Source organism: Micromesistius poutassou (genome assembly GCF_964030765.1).
Source record: "Micromesistius poutassou genome assembly, chromosome: 20".
NCBI classification, from domain to species: domain Eukaryota; kingdom Metazoa; phylum Chordata; class Actinopteri; order Gadiformes; family Gadidae; genus Micromesistius; species Micromesistius poutassou.
The window spans coordinates 4,673,151-4,695,460 of record NC_140290.1 but is presented as its reverse complement, the minus strand read 5'-3'; the positions used below and the strand labels follow the sequence as shown (position 1 = coordinate 4,695,460).

General features: G+C 43.7%; 3 protein-coding genes across 4 annotated transcripts; all 3 read left to right on the top strand.

The window, feature by feature from the left end:
• Positions 1-1,819: 1,819 nt before the first annotated feature.
• On the top strand, positions 1,820-8,759 carry hcn3 (hyperpolarization activated cyclic nucleotide-gated potassium channel 3; the record flags this gene model as incomplete). Its single annotated transcript, XM_084484810.1, has 7 exons — positions 1,820-2,349; positions 4,451-4,880; positions 5,864-6,025; positions 6,376-6,594; positions 7,235-7,381; positions 7,887-8,127; positions 8,581-8,759. 7 exons carry the CDS (start codon positions 1,820-1,822, stop codon positions 8,757-8,759), a joined length of 1,908 nt encoding a protein of 635 aa, XP_084340936.1.
• A 3,485-nt stretch (positions 8,760-12,244) lies between these two features.
• ndufv1 (NADH:ubiquinone oxidoreductase core subunit V1) lies at positions 12,245-17,238 on the top strand. 2 transcript variants are annotated; one of them, XM_084484942.1, is made up of 11 exons: positions 12,245-12,293; positions 13,041-13,150; positions 13,297-13,379; positions 13,493-13,663; positions 14,029-14,212; positions 14,628-14,817; positions 15,122-15,334; positions 15,549-15,715; positions 15,917-15,998; positions 16,298-16,443; positions 16,971-17,238. In XM_084484942.1, exons 2-11 carry the CDS (start codon positions 13,046-13,048, stop codon positions 17,046-17,048), a joined length of 1,419 nt encoding a protein of 472 aa, XP_084341068.1. In that variant the 5' UTR covers positions 12,245-12,293; positions 13,041-13,045; the 3' UTR covers positions 17,049-17,238. The 2 variants fall into 2 exon arrangements, with proteins under 2 accessions (XP_084341068.1, XP_084341069.1); XM_084484943.1 differs by having other exon boundaries at positions 12,260-12,293; positions 13,044-13,150.
• Positions 17,239-17,462: 224 nt separating this feature from the next.
• On the top strand, positions 17,463-21,905 carry LOC311365415 (uncharacterized protein). The gene is made up of 5 exons (XM_084484944.1): positions 17,463-17,490; positions 17,906-18,031; positions 18,728-18,840; positions 19,040-19,183; positions 20,263-21,905. Exons 2-5 carry the CDS (start codon positions 18,013-18,015, stop codon positions 21,352-21,354), a joined length of 1,368 nt encoding a protein of 455 aa, XP_084341070.1. The 5' UTR covers positions 17,463-17,490; positions 17,906-18,012; the 3' UTR covers positions 21,355-21,905.
• Positions 21,906-22,310: the final 405 nt, after the last annotated feature.

Sequence of the window (22,310 nt, the reverse complement as noted above, 5' to 3'; positions counted from 1 at the left end):
CAGAGGTTATACTTCCTGCGACAATTAAGGAAGAGCTGCTGATCACCTTCTACTCAGCCATCATACAGTCTGTCATCTGCACCTCCATCACTGTCTGGTTTGGGTCAGCCACCAAATGGGACAGGGCCAGACTGCAACAGACAATTAGGACTGCGGAGAGGATCATTGGAGCTGACCTTCCCTCCATCCAGGACCTGTACCGGTCCAGGGTCAGGATTTATATTTTAATCTGACTGTACTGATATTGCACCATTTCTTCCCTCTCCTAAATTGTTATTGTATATTCTTTTTTGTAAATTTGTAAATTATATGGTATTGTCATACTGTACACTTAACAGTAGATTTATATATCGTACTGTTCTTTCTGTTTTTTTTATTTTAGTCAAAATCCTTGTTTGTTTACGTACACCTGGCCAATAAAGCTGATTCTGATTCTATGTTTATATCTTTTTTTTTTATTGTTCTACATTTGTATTAACATAGTGCTATCCAATTAATGTGAAGACTGACTCTTTTTCAGTGGAGTGCAATATTCATTGTCTTTTGATGTGAGTACATAGCATTTGCACTAGCCATGGTATGTAAAACAGCATTTGCTAAATAAATGCTTTATGCATGGATGAACACTGGCCTTATACTGTTTTGGTCAGTATTAATAATAACATAATGCTGATGAACGTTGGTTGGAGGGGCCCCCTAGAAATTTTTGGGCCCTAACAGACTCTCAAATTGCCACACAATAAGACAATCGGAATGCATTTCATTGTTGATTTAGTTTATTTTGTTTTCCATGCCGTGATTAGTCCATACTATTTGGCCTACTTTTTCTTCTCTTTTTCCCGCATTACTGAAAGTAAAACCATTGGAAATGTATACAAAAGCTAGGGAGCCACATCCTATTTTTATCATGAAGCTAATTCCAAGAACTCCCTTCTCACTTGCTTCCTCCTTCCAAGTTTACTCAATCAGTTTACTCAATTTAATCAATCAGGAACTAATATGGACATGATTGCTATCGCTTACTATAATAGTTAACTTATACAAGCTGGATGACAGACAATGACAATGGGCACCTGAGACATGGCCATGCTATGACAGTCCTTGATTAGGGTTTTTGACTCCCAGCCCAAAGGTTGTGGGTTCAAACCCCAAACATCCTAATTAATGCCACATTGATAAACATAATATCTGGGCATTTTAGTATATCATTTATCATTTGATAAAATTGGCACACATTTGAAAACACATGTGTATAACACAAGAAGACGAACGGAATGCATTTCATTGTTGGTTTGTTTTATTTCCTTTCCCATTTATGCCTATAGCCTATTGCCCCCTCCCCCTGCCCAACAGCTGAAATGAGTGGTGGCGCTTCATCTGCTGTTCAGGTAAACCTGCTTAGTTCAGGCTGACCTCTTCCTCCATGGCAGGCTTCTACAGTGCGAGTGAGAGGAGTGTGGACGCTTATGTATACCAACAAGCCGATTATTCCGCTGATTAAGCTCTGCTGCTGGTGTTGAGTTGGCCTGATCCAGACCAGGGGACTACGCACTGGACGCACAACCTGCCACCCCGGCTGTTGGAAGGTTTGGTGTGTGTTAAATATTGATGACGGACGTTTTTGATTATTCTTTTTCTAAGAACATGTGTGAACTTCACTGCAACGCATGGACTAAAAACGTTGTCTCCAACGGAACTAGGCAGAACTTTTGAAACGGAAGATGGTCTCTGAACTGTTTCTAACGTGTCAGTGAATTTGGCTGCGATTGAAATGTAGTCTTTTTCTACTTCTTACAACTTTTACATTGTTAAGTAAAAAATGAATAGTCCTAATGAAGGTGTGGACGGACATCAGAGCGCCTTGGAGAACCCCCCTTCTAAGGCGGCGGCGGAGCCAACCAGGCACGGCAGCAGTTGGGGCAGCCTCAAATTCTCCGCCTGGAGGTCGGCCTCCCAGGCCTCCCGTAAAGCGGCAGAACCGGCAGAACCGGCCACCAGTGACGTGACCAAGACGCTGTTTACCCTGGTCCAGACTCACAACGACGAATACACCGCGGACCCCGACGGCCTGCTCACGCCAGAGGAACCGGACATGATTAGCACCAATTTAACCACGCAGAAAGCAGAGGAGACCTCCCCCAGTGTGGACGCCCAGTCCCAGGCAGGTGTGGACGATGAACCATATGTCGACCAGTCCACTTTCTTCCAGCGGCAGTTCGGCTCCATGCTGCAGCCGGGTGTCAACAAATTCTCCCTGCGTATGTTTGGCAGTCAGAGAGGTGTAGCGGCCGAGCAAGCTAGGGTTAGATCCTTTGGAGTGTGGATTATCCACCCCTACAGTGACTTCAGGTAACGGAAATAATGAACTATTTCCCCCACCCCGAAAAGAAACAAACCTAAAGCCTAACCTTCTTAAATTAGGTTTCTCATCGTTGAACTTGTTTAAATGTATCCTTAGAATAAATAGGCCCACAGCATAGAATCAATGCTCTTCCAAGTCCATTCTTAAAACATAGGCTACACATTGCCATCTTTCAAGCATCAAGGAAACTACTTGGACAAGCTCATTTTAAGGACATGTCTGCAATGACAGCTGGTTTTGAACATGTTAATGCGCTGAAGGGATTTGATCAGTGATACAGTATAATCTGGATTAACTGTACCCTTGGAGCACAGTCTTCCATTCAATGAAAAAAAAACATAGATCTTGGCATTAATAACATAACATTACCATTGAAACTATGCTGTTATTAGGACTATTGTTTTTAAAATATGAGCTCCCAACAGATGACTTATTTGCTTATTTTGCTGTCAGTCTGCTGATTGGCTGTCAAAGTAACAGCTGTCACATTTGAACATTATTACATTTGACCAACGGTTTACCCACCAGGAGGGATTACCGCCTCCAGGTGTCCCTGTAATTCCAATCTTGCTGTATTATGTCATAACTGCAGAGGCGGGTGAGGGTGTTATTAATATGGGCCCATTTCCTTCCACCTTATGTTGGAAACTTTCAAGTAGATGAGCAGACGGCCCCTGCATTTCTTCGGGTAGATCCTGGGATTGAAGAGTGAAGAAAGAAAACCACTGACACATATGGCACCACTCCACGGCCATTGATGATTTGAAGTGATTGTGGGATGCAACGTCTTATCTGTTTGGGGGGGGGGGGGGGGATAGAGCTTGTTGCAGGGTTAGAACTCTGGTGACACGGAGCTAGAGATCCTGAGAGACGTGCAGACTTGAGGGGGGAGCATATTGTATGGCAGACAGGTGGAAGTAATTACCCGAAAGGATGGTTTATATCATAACCCTGTCACCAGAGAGAGAGCGGAGGGGAGAGAGAGAGAGAGAGCAGGGGAGAGAGAGAGAGCAGGGGAGAGAGACAGCAGGGATAGAGAGACAGCTGGGGAGAGAGAGAGAGACAGCAGTTGAGAGAAAGACAGCAGTTGAGAGAGAGCAGCGGAGAGAGCTCTAGCGCCATGTAACCCCACTGAGTGAGAGAGAGCAGTAAAGATAGCAGTAGGGAGAGAGAGACAACGGACCACCACCACAATCACAATTGCTTTGTGATTGACACTTAGGTGGAAAGACTGACACCTGTGGAAACCCTGTTAATAATGTATTGCCAGTTATTGGAAACCTAAAGGAGACAATGGGGCTTGTATAACATGAGGGCAGATAATGAGCAATTCAGCAAATTACATGACAGGGGATGTGTGTTATCTGCTTCCTCATATAGTACACACATACACACACACACACACACAAGTCGTGTTTCCCCTAGAATGGTTGTATGAAGAACCAGACATTTAATCTATTTTGGCTTCCTCCCATGCATTTGGTGGTTATGAAAGTTCATGAATAATCAGGAACAGGCTACCTAATTGACTACAGTTTTTGTTTCTGATAAATAGCCTGCTTGCAGAGAACCCATTCTCAAGGGTTGAATTGTTTAGTGTTATGTAAACTGTTTAATTTGGCATTGTACGAGTATATAGACTTGACAATGTTGTGTGAGTGTACCAGTGGTGTAACATCATGGTTGACGGCCCCGGTGCAAATATTTTTGCACCGTTGATGCCATAGCGGAGTTGCGATCGGACGGGATTGTTGACTGGGGGGAGGGGGGGGGGGGGGGGTGATGCCGTGGCTGAGTTGCGTTTGGACGGGATTGTTGACAGGGGGGTGATGCCATAGGAGAGTTACGATCGGGCGGGATTGTTGACGGGGGGGGGTGGGCGGAGTTGCGATCAAATTTTTCTAAAGACAATATTGATATGGGGAAGAAATATAAGGACGGGGCCCAAAAGGCTTCCTCCATGGGCCCCTGACGGCGTCTGAGCCCCGGACAGCTGCACCGGTTGCACCGTCGATATTTACACCACTGGAGTGTACCCTTATAAGTGTAGCCTCAGCCCACCCGGTCAACAGCCCTGCTGCTCCGTAGGTTCTGGTGGGATTTGGTGATGCTGCTGTTGATGATGAGCAACCTGGTGATCCTGCCCTGGGGCATCACCTTCTTCGAGGACCAGAACACTCCACCTTGGATCACCTTCAACGTCATCTCCGACACCCTCTTCCTGCTGGACCTGATCTTCAACTTCCGCACTGGCATCCCGGGGGAGGACGGCCACATCGTCCTGGACCCCAAGGAGATCCGTTCCCAGTACCTGCGCTCCTGGTTCGTGGTGGACTTCATCTCCTCCATCCCCGTCGACTACATCTTCCTCATCGTGGACATCGAGTCCCGGCTGGAGTCGACGGACGTGTACCGCACGGCGCGCGCCCTCCGCATTGTGCGCTTCACCAAGATCCTCAGTCTGCTGCGGCTGCTGCGCCTCTCGCGGCTCATCCGCTACATCCATCAGTGGGAAGAGGTACGGGCAGTGCAGAGCCTCTGTAGACGCAGCCTACAGAACACAGAGTACATCCATCAGTGGGAAGAGGTACGGGCAGTGCAGAGCCTCTGTAGACGCAGCCTACAGAACACAGAGTACATCCATCAGTGGGAGCCATCGACCGGCCGATATTATTGGCCGATATTTGCGTTTTTTTACGTGTATTTTTATTTTATTTTATTTTTTGGAATATTTTTTCCCGGCATGATTTACAGACAGTTCAATAAATGTTCCTTTTTTAAATTGAGACTTGTAACATTTGCTATCATCATTGTGTCATTTTTGTGATGTAAATTGAGGGAAAAAGCAAAAGCTGTATCGGCTCAAGAAAATCGGTATCGGCGTATCGGTCATCGGCTAAGGCTGATGAAAAAAAATCGGTATCGGTATCGGCCCTAAAAAAACGGTAGATCCCGTGAAGTGCAGAGCCTCTGTAGACGCAGCCAGCAGAGAAGAACACAGATCAGAGCAGAGTCTTTATTTTAATTTTATTTTTATTAGTCTTATTTGTCCTAGACAGTTAAAACATTAACAACTGTGACCAAATGACAAACTCTAAATATACAACGGACAATGTTAAGGACAGAAAAACATTAACGATATGATACATTTAAGAAAACAATAAGCAAAGGCTCGGTAGCTTCTCCTTCGTCATTGGAAAGGGAAAGGTAAGGGGGGGTGGGGGGTATTCAGTTGGATGGCAGTCTGCAATCCCAACGCTAGATGCCACTAAATCCTACAAACTGCACCTTTTAGGAAGTCTTGAAGAGAGAGAGAGCCTCTGTTGCTGCTGGGACACATTGGCTTCAATGAAATGGCAATTTTCCCTTGTCTTTACGTCAAAATTAAAGTAAAACAGTCTGACACACTGCCCCTTTGTTTGAGTGCCCACATCATGCTAATCAAACCTTCCTCGCCTGAAATCATAACTCTGTTTTTTCCAACTTGTGATGTTCCGTTAGATTTTCCACATGACCTATGACCTGGCCAGTGCTGTGGTGCGGATAGTGAACCTGATTGGCATGATGCTGCTGCTGTGCCACTGGGACGGCTGTATGGCCTTCATGGTGCCCATGCTGCAGGACTTCCCCCCCGACTGCTGGGTGGCCAAGAACAACCTGGTGGTGAGTGCATGTCCATTCTTCCACATTTGCAGAAGTCCTGCTGGTCACACTCAATTGTAATATTATATTGTTTATGTACAGTTAATTCCATTTGATGATATACGTTTTTTTTTATTGTAGTGTTTCTCAATTGTGTTTAATTTTGTGTTATTTTTTTAGGGAAGGGGAGAGGGGTGAGGAGGTCAGGGGAGAGGAAGTGGTGGGAGGAGGAGTAGGAGGAGGGAGGAAGGAGTGATACTTTATTTGTACCACACCTTCCGTAAATAAAAAGAGCTGCTCCTTTATTTGCCTTTTGGATTTGACACCATTTCCCCTCTTCCATCTCCCTTCTCCCCTCTCCCCTATCCCAGAATTCCACATGGCCCATCCAGTATTCCTATGCATTGTTCATGGCCATGAGCCACATGCTGTGTATAGGATACGGTGCCCATCCTCCCGAGGGTATGAGCGATGTGTGGCTGACCATCATGAGCATGATCGTGGGAGCCACCTGCTACGCCATGTTCCTGGGCCACGCCACCAACCTGGTTCAGTCCTTGGATGCATCTCGCCGACAGTACCAGGATAAGGTGTGCATTATTTATATTCATTTTATTTTAGATTTTAATCTCTTTTGCAAAAGTGTCCTGGCCAAGATTAAACGGCACAGTCAGCTAATAAAACATTACAGTACAAAATAAATTAAGGGGAAGGTTCAACAATCTTCCAAGATTCCAAGAGTGCCTTACCTGGAAAGTCCTTACTAAAAACATTGACAGGCAATTCAGACTAACTCTGGGTCCTTGTCATTGATCAACAGTTGCTTAATGTTGTGAGGTTTTTTTTAAGGTCCTGATTTGATTTCTGGTTGTATTGAAATAGAAATACAGTGCGCAGGTCAAATTCCTAGAACATGAACACTTTCTCATGGATAATGCATATTCATACTCTAATCTCTTTTCAAGGGATTTTCACCATCCAACCAGAGGGATAGATAAGGGGCAGCACTTCTGACTCAACACTAATGCCCAATACAGGGGAATTTTATAATCCCTTTCTATAAGTGCTTTTCTCAAACACATGCTCGATTCATCAATTAAATAAGGATGAAATATATTATTATGCTACACACATGGTGCTTGATGTGACCGAACCGTGTGGGTATTTCTGAACCATGTTTGAATGGAATAAAGAGAGTGAAATAACCATGTTTCTCCCCAATGCTTTCAGTACAAACAGGTGGAACAGTACATGTCCTTTCATAAACTTCCGGCGGATGTGAGACAGAGGATTCACGATTACTACGAACACCGATTCCAAGGGAAAATCTTTAACGAGGACAGCATCCTGGGAGAGCTTAGCGACCCGCTCAAAGAGGTGAGCTTTCTCTAAAGCTTCTTATCAAAAGCGACAATTCAATTACTTTTAATGCACACATATGTACTCTCCCTGCATTTGATACATACAGATCTGTACCAACATACACAATCCCCCAGTATTAGATGTAAAACTATCTGTACCAATGAGTACAGATAGGTACACGTTCGCTTCAATATTACTACACAACTACTACAGGCAGTAAAACTATTATAATACTCTTTGATATTATGATACATTCTGTAACAAGCATTATCCTATAATATTATTTCTTGTTTTCAGCTACATATATTTAGATAACTTCAATTCATACATTTAAATACTGTTTGATTAATCTTGGAATCAAGTTTGGAATCAAATCCATCCAAATATATATTAAAAAATACATAGCATTGCGTCATCTCAATGCTTTAAAAGTACTGATCAAAATCCCAGCTTTTAAATCCACTGCTGCCATCACTTCATCCTAATCTCCTCCTCCTTCTGTTTTTATTCTCACCCCCAGGAGATCGTCAGCTTCAACTGCCGTGGACTAGTGGCCAACATGCCGCTGTTTGCCAATACCGACCCTCACTTTGTGACGGTGATCTTGACCAAGTTGCAGTTTGAGGTCTTTCAACCAGGGGACCTGGTCATACGGGAGGGAACGCTGGGTCGGAAGATGTACTTCGTCCAGCACGGCTGTCTCACCGTGATCCCGCGTGGCGGGAAGCAGCTGCAGCTGAACGACGGGGCGTATTTTGGGGGTAGGTTGACAACCAATATAACGTTGGTCCCTCCCTTCCTTTCAGGAAGTTCATTCTTAAAAAAATTATTTGAAAGAGAGCCAAGTAGCAGTAGGAATGAAAAAGATAAGGTTAGTCATTAAAAAAAGAACTATTAATTACTCAAGTATACCTGAGGGATACAGAGATAACACATCTCAACAAAGTGCATTCTGACTTCAGCATCAAATTAAATCACTTCAATATCAGTAAAGACAAACAAAGATAAGACCTCACAAAGTATGGAACAAAATAATGCATTATAGCAAAATCTAGCTACAAGTAGAGGTACAACAAATACTGTCAGAAATGTTCCCATGGGGGTGGGGAGTATGGAGTAAATGTCCGCAGTGTATGAATGACATAATGCAGGCTTAAGTATTCAACAGTATTTAGCATAAGCGGCCTCCTCTCTCGCCCCGTTCTCTGCTCCAGAGATCTGCCTGCTGACACGGGGCCGGCGGACGGCGAGCGTCCGGGCCGAGACCTACTGCCGCCTGTACTCGCTGAGCGTGGACAGCTTCAACGAGGTGCTGGAGGAGCACCCGCTGATGAGGACCGCCTTCGAGAGCGTGGCCATCGACCGCCTGGACCGGAGGCCGAGCCTCTTCTAGAGAGAGAGAGAGAGAGAGAGAGAGAGAGAGAGAGAGAGAGAGAGAGAGAGAGAGAGAGAGAGAGAGAGAGAGAGAGAGAGAGAGAGAGAGAGAGAGAGAGAGAGAGAGAGAGAGAGAGAGAGAGAGAGAGAGAGAGAGAGAGAGAGAGAGAGAGAGAGAGAGAGAGAGAGAGAGAGAGCAGTAAGGGGGGAACTGCCTGAGAGAGGGAGTTGAGTATTGAATTGAAAAAGGAAACTAGAACTATTTCAATTTCACATTGTGAAATTATTTGTGGTGAACATCTTTCGTGGTGTCCTTGACAAGAGATAACAGAATTCATCAATACAGAATTACTGGACGCATAACTAGTTCCTCTGTTCTGACTGATCTGACCTGTCTGTGCATGTTCATTTATGAATAAGGTGTGGTTCAGAACCCTTTGAAGATACAACAAGTGATCTGGTTCAGATGCAAATAAATGAGTTGCTTTTTGTTCGTTTTTTGTGTATGTTTAAAGGATAGGGGAAATACTAATATATGAAGGGATAAGATGCAGTGATGTCGTGCTGCCAAGCCTGATTAATCTTAACAATACTACATGATAACCTTTTTAAATGCTGGACCTTAATTCATTGATATCAATGGCAATTGTTTGTTACCTACCTACCAAGTCTAGTTCAGGGTATTTCAAGTTCACACTTAATGTCACTCATTAGAGTTAGGATTGTTTAGGCATTTCATCTGACTGATCGTATCTCTGATGTTTTATAATATATGCTTCATAACATCCTTTTTTTTTATTTTATGTTTGTATGTTCATTGACATCAATGACAAATGTTTTCTACCTACCTACCTACGTATTAAGTCTAGTTCAGGGTATTTCAAGTTCACACTTAATGTCACTCATTAGAGTTAGGATTGTTTAGGCATTTCATCTGACTGATCGTATCTCTGATGTTTCATAATATATGATTCATAACATCCTTTTTTTAAATATTTTTTTTATCCTATTTAAATTTTGTAAATATGTATTTTGATTTACCCTTTGACATGTATACACATTATATTTGTCAATGATCAATTGGCTACAAGATTACATTGTTGTTGTTAACCATAAAGGTACACAATATGTTTATGAATAACATGTATTTTAATACTGTTTATCTGATCTTTTAATGCTTGTTTAATTTATTCATGTTTATTCAGCACAAAAGGATCAAATAGGTCTTTCGGGGATTGAACTGTTGTAATGTGTTCTTGAATGTTTGCTATCCTTTTTTAGTAAAAATGTTTCTTTAATACTTGCCTCCCTCTATTACTACTTGCTTATACTACTACTAAAACGACTACTACTATACTGCTACTACTACTCCCACTTCTACGAATAATAATCATAACTAGAAAATGCATTTCCTGCATTCCTGCAATGAGGTGAGTGCTGTAGTGCAAAATTATGTCGAAAATATGTTTTAGTAAAGCCACATAGTTTAAGATGTAAAGAAATGTTAAATGGCTTAAATCAAGTGAAGGGAGTCAAAATGGAGCAAACAATGTAAACCTGCACACCAGGCACAGCAAAGAGTCCTTACTTTGCTAATATTGACCTTGATTTGCACTGACCTCCGTGACCATGACTAGCTGTGAACAGACAAACAGACAAAGCAGAACAGGAGGAACAGGTGTTCCCGGTGGCCGCCCTTATGGGGCACTGTGGGGAACAAATCTATGACCGACGTCATCACCACCTCCAAGCAGAAACAGAAGATGGATCACGTGTTGGTGTCCAGACCCAAGAGAACGATCATAATGAAGAAACACACAGCCCACAGCTGAGGCAGCGGCATCATGGCTATCCCTGAGGATATGCAATGAACACCAGCCATGGGCCTGATGATCATTGTATTAGATACACAATATTTTTTGTGTGAATTTTTCTTGACTTTTCCTTATTTACTGAAACCCTGTTTTCTGCATTTATTTGTACTAATATAAAAAAAGAATATGAAGAATCAGGGATTTTTTCTCTGTGGATGCAGCTTCCTGCAGTACCTGACTCTGCCACTTGCTCAATGGGCGTGTTCTGCATCTCTGCCATGAATCCGAGTACACAGTGATCATTCACAGTGAATCCTGCTAGCTGGTACCGCACTGGGGCAGCAGTTTAGCAAGCAAGTATTTTATTTTCGATAACCACGTAGGCTTAGTACTGTTACTGTTTTATTAATTTCCATCGTTAGGCTACTTTACTTTACTTTACTATTAAAACGCGTGTGCGCGCACGCATGACCATAGACACGCAGCATTTCACTGCCGAGCCGGTACGCGAAATTTTTAATCCTACTATGGCCATGCCAATATCCCGAAAAGACACGCCCGCCTCTATTTCTGATTGGTCCGTCATATGCGCTTTTACTGGCTTGATAATAGCTGTTATGGTTAGGGTTAGGTTTAGAGGTTATGGTTAGGTTTAGGGGTTATGGTTAGGGTTAGGTTTAGGGGTTATGGTTAGGGTTAGGTTTAGGGGTTAGGGTAAGGGTCATGGTTAGGGTTAGGGCTATTTTGTGACGCTCTCCAATGCTTACAGCGAGGGTACCGTAGCATCCCGTTGAGTTGCATGCAACCCGGCCAATCACAGACAGAGTAGGGCGGGTCTTGGCGTGGCGTGGTGTGGCGTAGGAAAAAAAATATCGCCGGTCCGGTCGCGGCTTGGCAAACCCTGCAATTTCACCGTCTTGCCTGTGTAAAACAGTCATCGATGCAAACAATTAGCTTACAACTCTATTTCAAACAGCTTAAATAAATAAAACTAGAAAGCAGCGACTCAAAAAACGTGACCAAACGGGACCATCGCACCATTTGCGATGCGGATTCAGTGCCTCCCTGATATTCCGAGGACAAGCCCTAGATGGAGTAAACAATGTAAACATGCACACCATTTAAAAAAAAAGTAAATGGTTGGAAACAAATAAAGTGACAGCTGAATGAAACGAGCAAAGCATTGCTAAAAATGCAGAAATGTAAAAATAATTTAACTGAAGAATCTGAAAGGTCAAATGTATTGTCCTGCACTTCTAGAATATCTTAAAAAGTATAACATATTTTTTTTAATCTGAAAAGAAGCACGCGATTCCAAGCTAATTCAAGCATTTTAAAATGGAATGGAGTCTCTAGGTGAAAAATTGAGGAAAGAGATAGGTCCCAAATTTTGTAGAGAATAAAAAAGAAGAAGAAGAAGAAGAAGAAGAAGAAGAAAGAAAGGATACTTAAGAAAAACAATAGTTGAGCGCTGCATGCAGCACTCACCTAATAAATAACTCATAATACAAGAACCCAAGTATTTGTTCAAATATAGATGTATTTATATTTCTCGAATTCAGAATAACATGAATTCAATATTTTGAATCTATTCGTTTCCCATTAGATCTTTATGGGCGAAATATGCGTCAACACATGCACAACAGCGACCCCTTCAAACATATATGTTGACTGCATCCGGGGTCTGCTGTCAATTGCTTCCGTCGTTTCCTGTTTCATAAACTCGGGGCACAGTAAAGGTAAGCGCCTGTGTATTTTACTAATATACATCTGAGAAATTCTACAATTGGTGGTTTGGGAGGTGATTTATACCGATTTGTAGTCATGTTATTGCTTTATGTTATTGCTTGATGTCATTTTATTTAATCGGTAGGATTTTGCAGTATGCATTAAACACGGCTTCTAGGTTACGTTAGCATTAGCTCACTGAGCATGGAGGTCATAATAGTCGTCTGTGTTATTCTAGTCTGTGTATTCTAGTTAGTTTGTGTTATTGACCTAATAACGCTTATAAGGTCAATCATATTACATTGCCCGACACTGTAAAGAGACTTTCAATTCCACATCCTAAATAACCTTCAGGAACTCAGAGATGTGTCAACAAAGTAAGACGTAACAACAACCTCCCTCCTCGCCACACTTGCATAACGTAGCCTGTGTAGTTTTCAGCTGCTGATAAGTGATGATTTTTGCAAAGTTATATACTGATTATCAATAAATCACTCCCAATACGTATTTACCAATCGCCTCCTATACGTTTTTCTCATGTTAATGTAACCCAATTTCACCTGGTATCTTGGGATGAGGTGACATTGGACGGATTTCAGTTTTTGTTTGTGTGTTCTTAAAACTATCAGTATTACGACCTGTATTCGGACCTGTTTTAAAGGTGTTCAATCATCTTGTGCTGTAAGGTCATCTGCTTGGTTACAAAAACAGCCTCGACCAACTATGCATGATGTAATTTCTTGTTGACTCATTTCTAGTAGAGATGCTGTCCCTGTCCCGAGCAGTGGTGTGTGGGGTGTCCCGCGCCCCAGCTGCCATTAGTCAGGGTGGAGTGACCGTGATCACTCGATTTAATTCCACAGCGCAGGTGAGATAATGCCAAAAATCCTCTGTTATGAAGTGTGTGTGTGTGTGTGTGTGTGTGTGTGTGTGTGTGTGTGTGTGTGTGTGTGTGTGTGTGTGTGTGTGTGTGTGTGTTTAAGCATTACTGTTCCTTTCTCTTTATCTTTCTAGACCGCACCTAAGAAGACTACATTTGGTCCCTTGGCAGATCAGGACAGAATTTTTACAAATCTGTATGGTCGTCACGACTGGAGGTAACCCTCTGCCTTTTTGTGCTGTTTTTGTTGTTACCATCCCGGTGTGAATAAAGCATTTTCTGCTGGGAATTCCAGTTGTTACATAAATGGTTGGTTTTCTCTGGTGTCAGGCTGAAGGGGGCCCAGAAGCGTGGAGACTGGTATAAGACCAAGGAGATCCTGCTCAAGGGGGTGGACTGGATCCTCAATGAGGTCAAGGGGTCTGGGCTGCGGGGGCGAGGTGGCGCTGGGTTCCCCACCGGCATGAAGTGGAGCTTCATGAATAAGCCTAGCGATGGCAGGTAAGCCAGACAGACGCACACACACACACAATACTATTTCCGGTAAACGTCAACATCTGTAAGTCCCGTCTCTATCTTTGCACCTCTGGTTGTCTACCATTTCTGCCACAAATTGTCTGATTGCCTGTTTTAAAAGCCAGGAGGTTCATAGGTTAATGTGATAACTTAATTTCAAGAATACTTTTTAGTATATATAGCCATTGCAGTTTATCAAAAATGTTATTAAATTTTTTCTGCAAAAACTTTTCAATGCCTCCAGCATGTGAATGTGCCCTTTGTGACTATGTATTCTTCCTTAATCCATCCTATGCTTATAAAATGATAAATAAAATAAAAATCTTCTGTGTAATGTATCCCTTGCTCAGGCCCAAGTATCTAGTGGTCAACGCTGATGAGGGGGAACCGGGCACCTGCAAGGACAGGGAGATCATGCGCCATGACCCCCACAAGCTGGTGGAGGGCTGCCTTGTGGCCGGCCGCGCCATGGGAGCTCGCGCCGCCTACATCTACATCAGGGGAGAGTTCTACAACGAGTCGTCCAACCTGCAGGTGCGCTTGACTCCACCTTCTCACCAGAGATGCATGATGGGGATGTGGGACCTGTAAGGACGGGCGGTGAAAGATTGCGGATATTTGGGAATTGATTCCATGAACCGATGCCATGTAATGGGAATTTTTCCAAATTAATCTCACACCCCAAAAAGATGATATGTATTAATTTACATGCTGGTATAGTATATTCGGGTAATGTGATAAACATGACCACATAGAATACATTGAATTTATTCATTTTATTACAACTCCAAGATTGTCTCATGCTTAAAGGAGGCCCTAATCACATAAGTGTGCATGTAGAATTTACACTCAAAGCCTTTAGTCTGAGTGACGGCTGAGCTGTGGCTTTAGGCTGGTGAGGGGGAGCTCCTCATCTTACCGACCCTCTCCTCCCTCCGCTGCTCCTCAGGTGGCCATTAACGAGGCGTACGCCGCAGGCTTCATCGGGAGGAACGCGTGCGGCTCCGGCTACGACTTTGACGTGTTTGTGATGCGCGGCGCCGGAGCGTACATCTGTGGAGAGGAGACTGCGCTCATAGAGTCCCTGGAGGGCAAGCAGGGGAAGCCCAGACTGAAGCCCCCGTTCCCTGCTGATGTCGGTGAGTGGCCTGGTTAATGAATGTGTGTATGCTTCTGGAGGCAGAACCCGCATTCAGTTTTCCCACCCAGCTTGCGTTAAGAACCAAGATGGCCGCTAGGTGTATAGGGCCGATTCTACCAATTGACGTAAAAGTAGTCAACACTTAATATTATGCTGCAATGCTGGTTTTGACTTGTATTTGAGTTGTATCTAACCCTTTTAATTAATCCTTTGTTAATGATGGAACTATGTTGTCAACCAAAGTTCCTAATCAAACGCAAGGTCCTCCAATACTCAACGACCCTCTTCAACCTTCATGACAGGTGTCTTTGGTTGCCCGACAACCGTTGCAAATGTGGAGACCGTCGCCGTGGCACCTACGATCTGCCGACGCGGGGGCTCGTGGTTCCTGGGCTTTGGCCGGGAGAGGAACTCGGGCACCAAGCTCTTCAACATCTCCGGCCACGTCAACACCCCATGCACAGTGGAGGAGGAGATGTCCATCCCTCTCAAAGAACTCATCGAGCGACATGCAGGTACACCACCTATCCTTTTTACAAAAAAGATTATAATTATTTATGATTTAATTTTTTTTTTTATTTTTTTTTTTTACCAGCCTCACTTACACGGTTTGTCTGCCAGGAAGTGGCCCACATTAGTTAAGCACATTGACTGAAACCTTCTGCCCTTTCACAGTTGTTGGTTTCCCCTTCCATTATTAATGTGCTCTAACAAGCCTCTCACCCTCAGGTGGCGTGCGCGGCGGCTGGGACAACCTGCTGGCCGTGATCCCCGGCGGCTCGTCCACGCCCCTCATCCCTAAGAGCGTGTGCGAGGACGTGCTCATGGACTTTGATGGTCTCCTCCAGGCTCAGACGGGCCTGGGCACCGCCGCCATTATTGTCATGGATAAGTCTGTAAGTTCGGATTGGGGGGATGGGGTTTGAACCTACACATTTAAAATGTCTAAGTCGAGATATGAGCCAGGATCCATGCATAGCACTACCATGTAACCCACTACCTCGCTTTCCATCTAAAATAAGACTGTTTTGGGTTTGGTTTCCATCGAGACAGTACAGATGTGTCATCTTCACTTGTGTGTCATTGCGTCATTGCAGACGGACATCATCAGAGCCATTGCCCGCCTGATTGAGTTCTATAAGCATGAGAGCTGTGGTCAGTGCACACCATGCAGAGAGGGTAAGTAGTCAATGTCATTAACCCCTAACTCTAGGTCTCTACACTTCCTGGTTGGAAGACATCATCGCTAGCTTTCTCAATTAAAATGCATTACTGTTAATGTACGCTATTTTCCCTGTAAGGGAGAATAGTGTTGTTGCGGTTGGTTGCCCATTATTATAAAGGAGAACAAGCTTGATAAATCTGTACCTATTTGATGTAAATAACTTGTGTTTTCAATGTGGTCTTCAATGTAATCTTCTCGACATATGCATACATATCTTCTCATTTATTCGATGTGTTGTTTTTTTTGCCGGTAGGAGTGGACTGGATGAACGACATGATGTGGCGCTTTGTGCGCGGTGATGCCAAGGCAGCGGAGATCGACATGATTTGGGAGATCAGCAAGCAGATTGAAGGGCACACCATCTGTGCGCTGGGAGATGGTGCCGCCTGGCCCGTACAGGTAAGCATCGTCTCGTTGGTTGCAGGCATGGGTGTGGGCCGCTGTGGTTCTTCCATGCTCTGAGTTAGAAGAACCATTCAAGGAATAGCTGGGGATCTATTTAAAGGTACAGTACGCAGGATTTGCGTATTCAAGTTGGCTCCAGGCTAAAAAAAAACAACCTACCACCTCTAAACCCTGCACACCTTGAGGCTCACAAAAGGTTTTCGTCTTACCATGAGATTTCTCTACACACACTGTTATCCGAACAATGAACCAATGTTACTTTTTATTGGCATATTGTACCTTTTTGAAACCTTTTTCAGCTTTGAACTTGTAGAACAAGATAGTTAATTAATCACAGAAAATACATATACTTATACTTTTGTTGTTAGTTGTTTAATTCTTTAAGTGACTTCTGATTTATTTTTGATAAAAGCAACGGCTGCAGGGAAAATGTGACATGGTGCATGTTTTAGCTCACTAGTTGAATCTGAAGAACAAACCACCTGAACGAAGCACAATTCCTTTCTGCTTTCACTCCACAGGGACTCATCAGGCACTTCAGGCCTGTGATGGAGACCCGCATTGCAGAGTTCCAGCAGGCCAAGCAGGCTTCCGCTTAAGGACGCCCCCCCCCCCCCCCCCCCCCTTCCTTGACCTACTGTTCTCCTACACCTCCCAGATGCATTTCTTTGCATTGGCACATTATTTAAATTTTAAAACAATGGGCTGTTTGTCACCTCATGACTTTCCTGCCTTCATATGTCTGCCTTGTTTGAATTTGCCAATAAAGTTCTATGAACCATAACACAACAGTGAACTTTTAGTGTATATATGTTGTATGATTACACATTAAATTGGAAAATTCAACGTGCCCTTTCTGTGATTAATTAACTATCTTGTTCTCTTTTGGGAAGAGTTGTTGGCCCTGGAAATGTATATTTTAAGTCGATATGTTAGGTCATTATAAGATCAGCTCCCTCTGGCGGCGCATACTGTTACTGTTTCTCGGGGCATCCTGGTCACGTGACTAGAGAACGCAGTCGCCATTACCCCGACTACCTGGTAAGGTTGGGTTTTGAACGCATGATTAACAATGCAACCGCATTCGGATATTTACGTAGATAACGGTAGTTTACTTTGTATGTCGTCTAGCTGCATTCTGAGAACCTGCGACATATTTTCCTGCCATATGTATCGATCCTCTATTTCCTTTGTACGTATATATTTTATTCTCATCGGACCTAAAACACTTATTGTGCCGTTTTATTTTTTACCCTGCATGCACAGAAGCTGAGTTTGAACGCAATGATTGTGATTTCTGCACCTTACAATAAATCTACGCTCATTGCACATTTGTTTGTTTACGACTGTTACAGCAGGCCTTTCTCTGTAGTCTGTTCAACTTTACGTTAAATCTATTACGTCTTTAGAAAACACCATGCATGCTTTCATTCTTTGATACTCTTCCAAATGACAGTTTATTCCCTCCACCGTGATGATATCAACTCTACGGAGAGGTTGACAGCCAAAGAGATTCTTGTTGGGACCACCTCGCGGGAGGGTCTTCCTTCTCGGCCGTGTAAGATGAGCGGGAACAAAATAGGTACTTATGTGTAACTCTTCTTTACTTTACTCTTTAGGGTCATCTAATACTATGTCATTACGGTTCCAGCATTAGATGATCAGATGTATGAAATGAAAAACGGACATTTGTAGTTTAGCTGGCAATATATCAACAAATATCGGATGGGGAGGGAATGGGGACGCATTTACATTTTTCCTATTATCATGGTTAATGTAACGTAAGTACTGTTCTAAAGGATTCGGCAGTAATAAGATACTAAATTGACCATGATGAAATAAATGCGTGTTCGCTAATTACGCGCGTACTTATCCCCGCCTCCAGCAACATGATTGGTTGAAACAAAAATGAGGCGAAAATCTGGGTGAAATCCAGATTTTAGCTCGTCTGGCATCTGCCTTTAGATATTAATCTAAAGTCTGATTTGTGAGACTTCGTACAATGCCCCAACCGCACCTAATACAAACAGTTGTACATAAAGCACCAAGACATGGTATAATCAGGGGGGAAATATCTCACTCAAACATACACACTCACACATATTCACACAAAACCTTTCAAGCCGTCAAGCTGTGGTTCTCTGGCTTGTGGTGGGCCCAATACAATATATATTTTTTGTTTTGCCAAATTACCCTGGGTGCCGTTATTATGGTAATAATACAATTGTCAATTGTTACAACTGTCAGCTGTGTAACTGAGGGTCCTCTTGCATTTCAGATAAAGAGCATCATGAGTGTCGGCAATGCTTCATCATATTTTCCAACGAGCGGTCAATGCTTAGGCACAACAGAAAATTCCATAAGGAGGAGTACATGCAGCTTCTCCAAAAGGTGAGTCTCCCCCAAAAGTGGAGTTATACCTATGTCAATATTTATTATCCTGCAATCCTTAAGTGTACTATACTCTAAAAATATTTATTAAATTGCAATCTCCACTCCTGCTCAGTGTCTTTGCTTGCTCATCCCAAACAAATAAAATAAATGTCTTATATTTGTTCATAACGGTCAGCAACAATTTATCTTTCTGCAGAACAATACAGTGTTCCTGTGCTACAAGTGTAACCAGAGATTTCAGACATCCGCGAAGCTCCGTCAACACAATCTCTCCCATGGCACAGACGACAAGCCCTTCTGCTGCGAAATCTGTCGAGAAGGCTACTCAAAATTTGAAGAGGTGATTACACAGGAGGGACGGTCAATGCTGCTCACTTTATTTGGATTGTTTCTCTATAAATAGTTCATAAAGGGTGGCAGTGGCTCACGAGGTAGAGCAGGTCATCTGGGGACCGGAAGGTTGCCAGCTCCTCCTAGCCAAGTGTAGAGGTGTAGGTGCAAGACACCTAACCCTAACTGCTCCCGACGAGCTGGCTGTTGCCTTGCATGGCTGACACCGCTGTTGTTGTGTGAATGTGATATTGTGAGGTGGTAAAGGGCTATGAGTGGCCACCGGTCAGAAAAGTGCCATTTATAGATGCAGTCCTTTAGTATAAAATGTAGGCCTATATTTACGTGTATTAATATGATTCCGTCTGTAATAATGTATTTTAGATTTGAAATGAAACCATAGATATTTTGGTAATTAATTGAAATCAAGGGTTTGGAGTCATTTAACAATATTGACTGCCCCCCACTGGTCATTATTCGTCCTGACATCCTTAACTCCTGGCATCCAGACATCAAAACTGAAAGTGAAATGTATAGAAGCATACTGTGGTGGTGTTTAAAAAAAGCAGGTTAAGCAAGTAAAATGTATTTTTTTATTTTACTAGAAAGACACTGTGAATAAGCGATGTGATGCTGGTAACTAAAGACGTGATCATCGCTAGTCTCAATGTGTCTAGTGATGTAGACAGAGGAGAATCCTGGTGGTCTCTGTTTAAGCATGAGGGGGTGGTTTAAACGACATACTCAGTAGCCTGGCCACATTGTGCCCAGATGCTGTCGACACACCCTATGTAATCAGGTTAGAATGCGAGCCTGACCACCTCAGGATGGGGTCTTCCTCAGAGCAAGATCCGATGTTATGTCTAGACGTGACAGTTAATCTGTCCTGGCATGACCAGAAGATAAATGTGGCATTGAAACCTCAAGTGTAACCGAACCGAAACCTGACCTTGTGGAAAGTGTCGAGATCCTCATTATGAAGCTAATGAATCTATTGTTTTATTTGAAATTAAATCATTTTCAATCAAAATAACAGTATTGTGTCTTGCTTGTGCACGTTTCTCACGGCTGTTCTTTGGTCTCCTACAGTTGCTGACACACCGGCGGGAGGTGTGCCCGAAGCGGAAGTTTCACTGCAAGGTCTGTGGGATGAATTTCCAGAACCTAGACTCCCTCGAGACACACAAGTCCATACATCTCCCAAAGAGACGTGGCCGCCCGGCCAAGAAGAAGGAAACCGAGTGGGGGACCACAGACGAGGAGACCATGTCGCCTGAGAAGGAGGATGAAGAGGAGGAGGAGGAGGAGCTAGACGGCAGAGCAGAGGACAAGACAGCATCGTGGTCCCAAACGTCGTGGACCCCAGACAAAGACACCATGGCGCTGGAGGAGGTGGAGTTAGATGGCAGAGCAGTGGACAAGAGAGCACCGTTGTCCCAAACGTCGTGGATCGCAGACATGAAGACCACGGTGCCCGACGAGAAGAAGGAGCTAGATGGCAGAGCAGAGGACCAGAGAGCACCGGTGTCCCCAGACATGAAGACCCTGCTCCCTGATGAGCAGGCACAGGGACATGCCTCTGAGAGCCAGCAGCCAGGATACAACATCCCATGCTCTGTGGATTACTGTGACCTCACCTTCCCTTCTATGGAAGCCCTGAGGGTGCACAAGAAGGACGATCACAGGCCCCAGCCGGCCACCCAGTCGACGACCCCAGAAAAGAAGACCATTGTGCCGAAGGAGGAGGAGGATGAGGAGCAGGAAGTAGATGGCAGAGCAGAGGACCAGAGGGCATTGAGGGCCCAGACGTCAAGTCCACAGGGAAGTGTCTCCGAGAGCCAGCTCCCCACAAAGCGAGGCCAGCTCACCGTGGAACATGGCTGCCCAGCTAAGAAAATGGCCACTTTGCCGGGGACTGCAGACATGAGGACCACGGTGCCCAAGGAGGAAGAGGAGGAGGAGGAGGTAGACGACAGATCAGACGCCCAGAGGGCGCTGAGGGACCATACATCCAGCCCGCAGGGACGTGCCTCTGAGGACCAGCAGCCAGGGTACAACATCCCATGCTCTGTGGACAATTGTGAGCTCACCTTCCCTTCTGTGGAAGCTCTGAGGGTGCACAAGAAGGATGTTCACAGGCCCCAGCCCGTGCCAGAACTTGCTCCGCTACGCCTTCCCTAGCTGGGGGAAGAACTGTGGTTAGGGAAACAAAGTCACTGCTCACCAGTAGAGGCCACTGAAGTCAATGATTAAATATAAACAAACATAATACAGAGATGGGGGGGGGGGGGGGGAAAGGGCCATTGCCATGTTTTCAATTAAACTTGCTGTGTTTTGTTCAGATACAAAATTCATCAAATTTTCCAAATTTGCAAAACCAATTTCTGCTTCAACAAAGACAAGCTAATATGTGTTTTGCAGTGTGCACTGTAGAAAAACGCATGAAGATTATGGGATTGTATGGTGCAACCTAGTCCTACCCAATAACAATGTATATGGTTATGATACATTGACTCAATACCATATTTATTTTCTAGAAAGTTTTCATTTACTTATAAATACAGCTATAGTGATGTATAAATTATTACAATGTCTACATTTTCCTGTCACCAGGCCTTGTTTTACCTACACAGACCTAGGTATTTGGAGCAATTTCGTTTTTCAATATATATTTTTTATTGTGGGCAAAAAAATAAATAACTTAAATCAGCTGATCATTATTTTAAATGACTTGCGCCATATTATTGTTATTGTTCTATGTGATATGACCAATAGTTACATTTAACAAAAATTATGTTCATTAAACTTTCTTGGTTTTGAATGAATCCTATTGTTTACAAATGTTTACATTTATAGATGGTGGTTCGAGACCACAAAACTACAGTTTCTTACTTTATTCATCTATATAATGCACCGTGTTTCTAGGGTTATGTTTTTTTGTCTCAGAAATACATTTTACGTCCAGGTATTTCACTCATGAAATACTACAAAATGTAGACAGCTAGTGGTTGGTCGTCGGCCTCTGGTTGGCCCCATGCTGTGCTATTCTGAGAGACTCGCTTTCCCATGATGCAATTAAACTTCCCTCCTAGCTCGCGCTTTTCGTCCAGCTTTCCATCTTGCCTCGACTCTACAGC

What these genes read in the sequence shown, in the direction of transcription:
- LOC311365415 (XM_084484944.1), top strand. An exon ending in ACATGCAGCTTCTCCAAAAG is followed by an intron (nt 18,841 to 19,039) that starts GTGAGTCTCCCC and finishes ATCTTTCTGCAG; the next exon opens with AACAATACAGTGTTCCTGTG. An exon ending in GCTACTCAAAATTTGAAGAG is followed by an intron (nt 19,184 to 20,262) that starts GTGATTACACAG and finishes GGTCTCCTACAG; the next exon opens with TTGCTGACACACCGGCGGGA.
- ndufv1 (XM_084484942.1), top strand. Translation starts at nt 13,046, where the DNA reads ATGCTGTCCCTGTCCCGAGCAGTGGTGTGTGGGGTGTCCCGCGCCCCA. An exon ending in GTGCACACCATGCAGAGAGG is followed by an intron (nt 15,999 to 16,297) that starts GTAAGTAGTCAA and finishes TTTTGCCGGTAG; the next exon opens with GAGTGGACTGGATGAACGAC. An exon ending in GTGCCGCCTGGCCCGTACAG is followed by an intron (nt 16,444 to 16,970) that starts GTAAGCATCGTC and finishes TTCACTCCACAG; the next exon opens with GGACTCATCAGGCACTTCAG.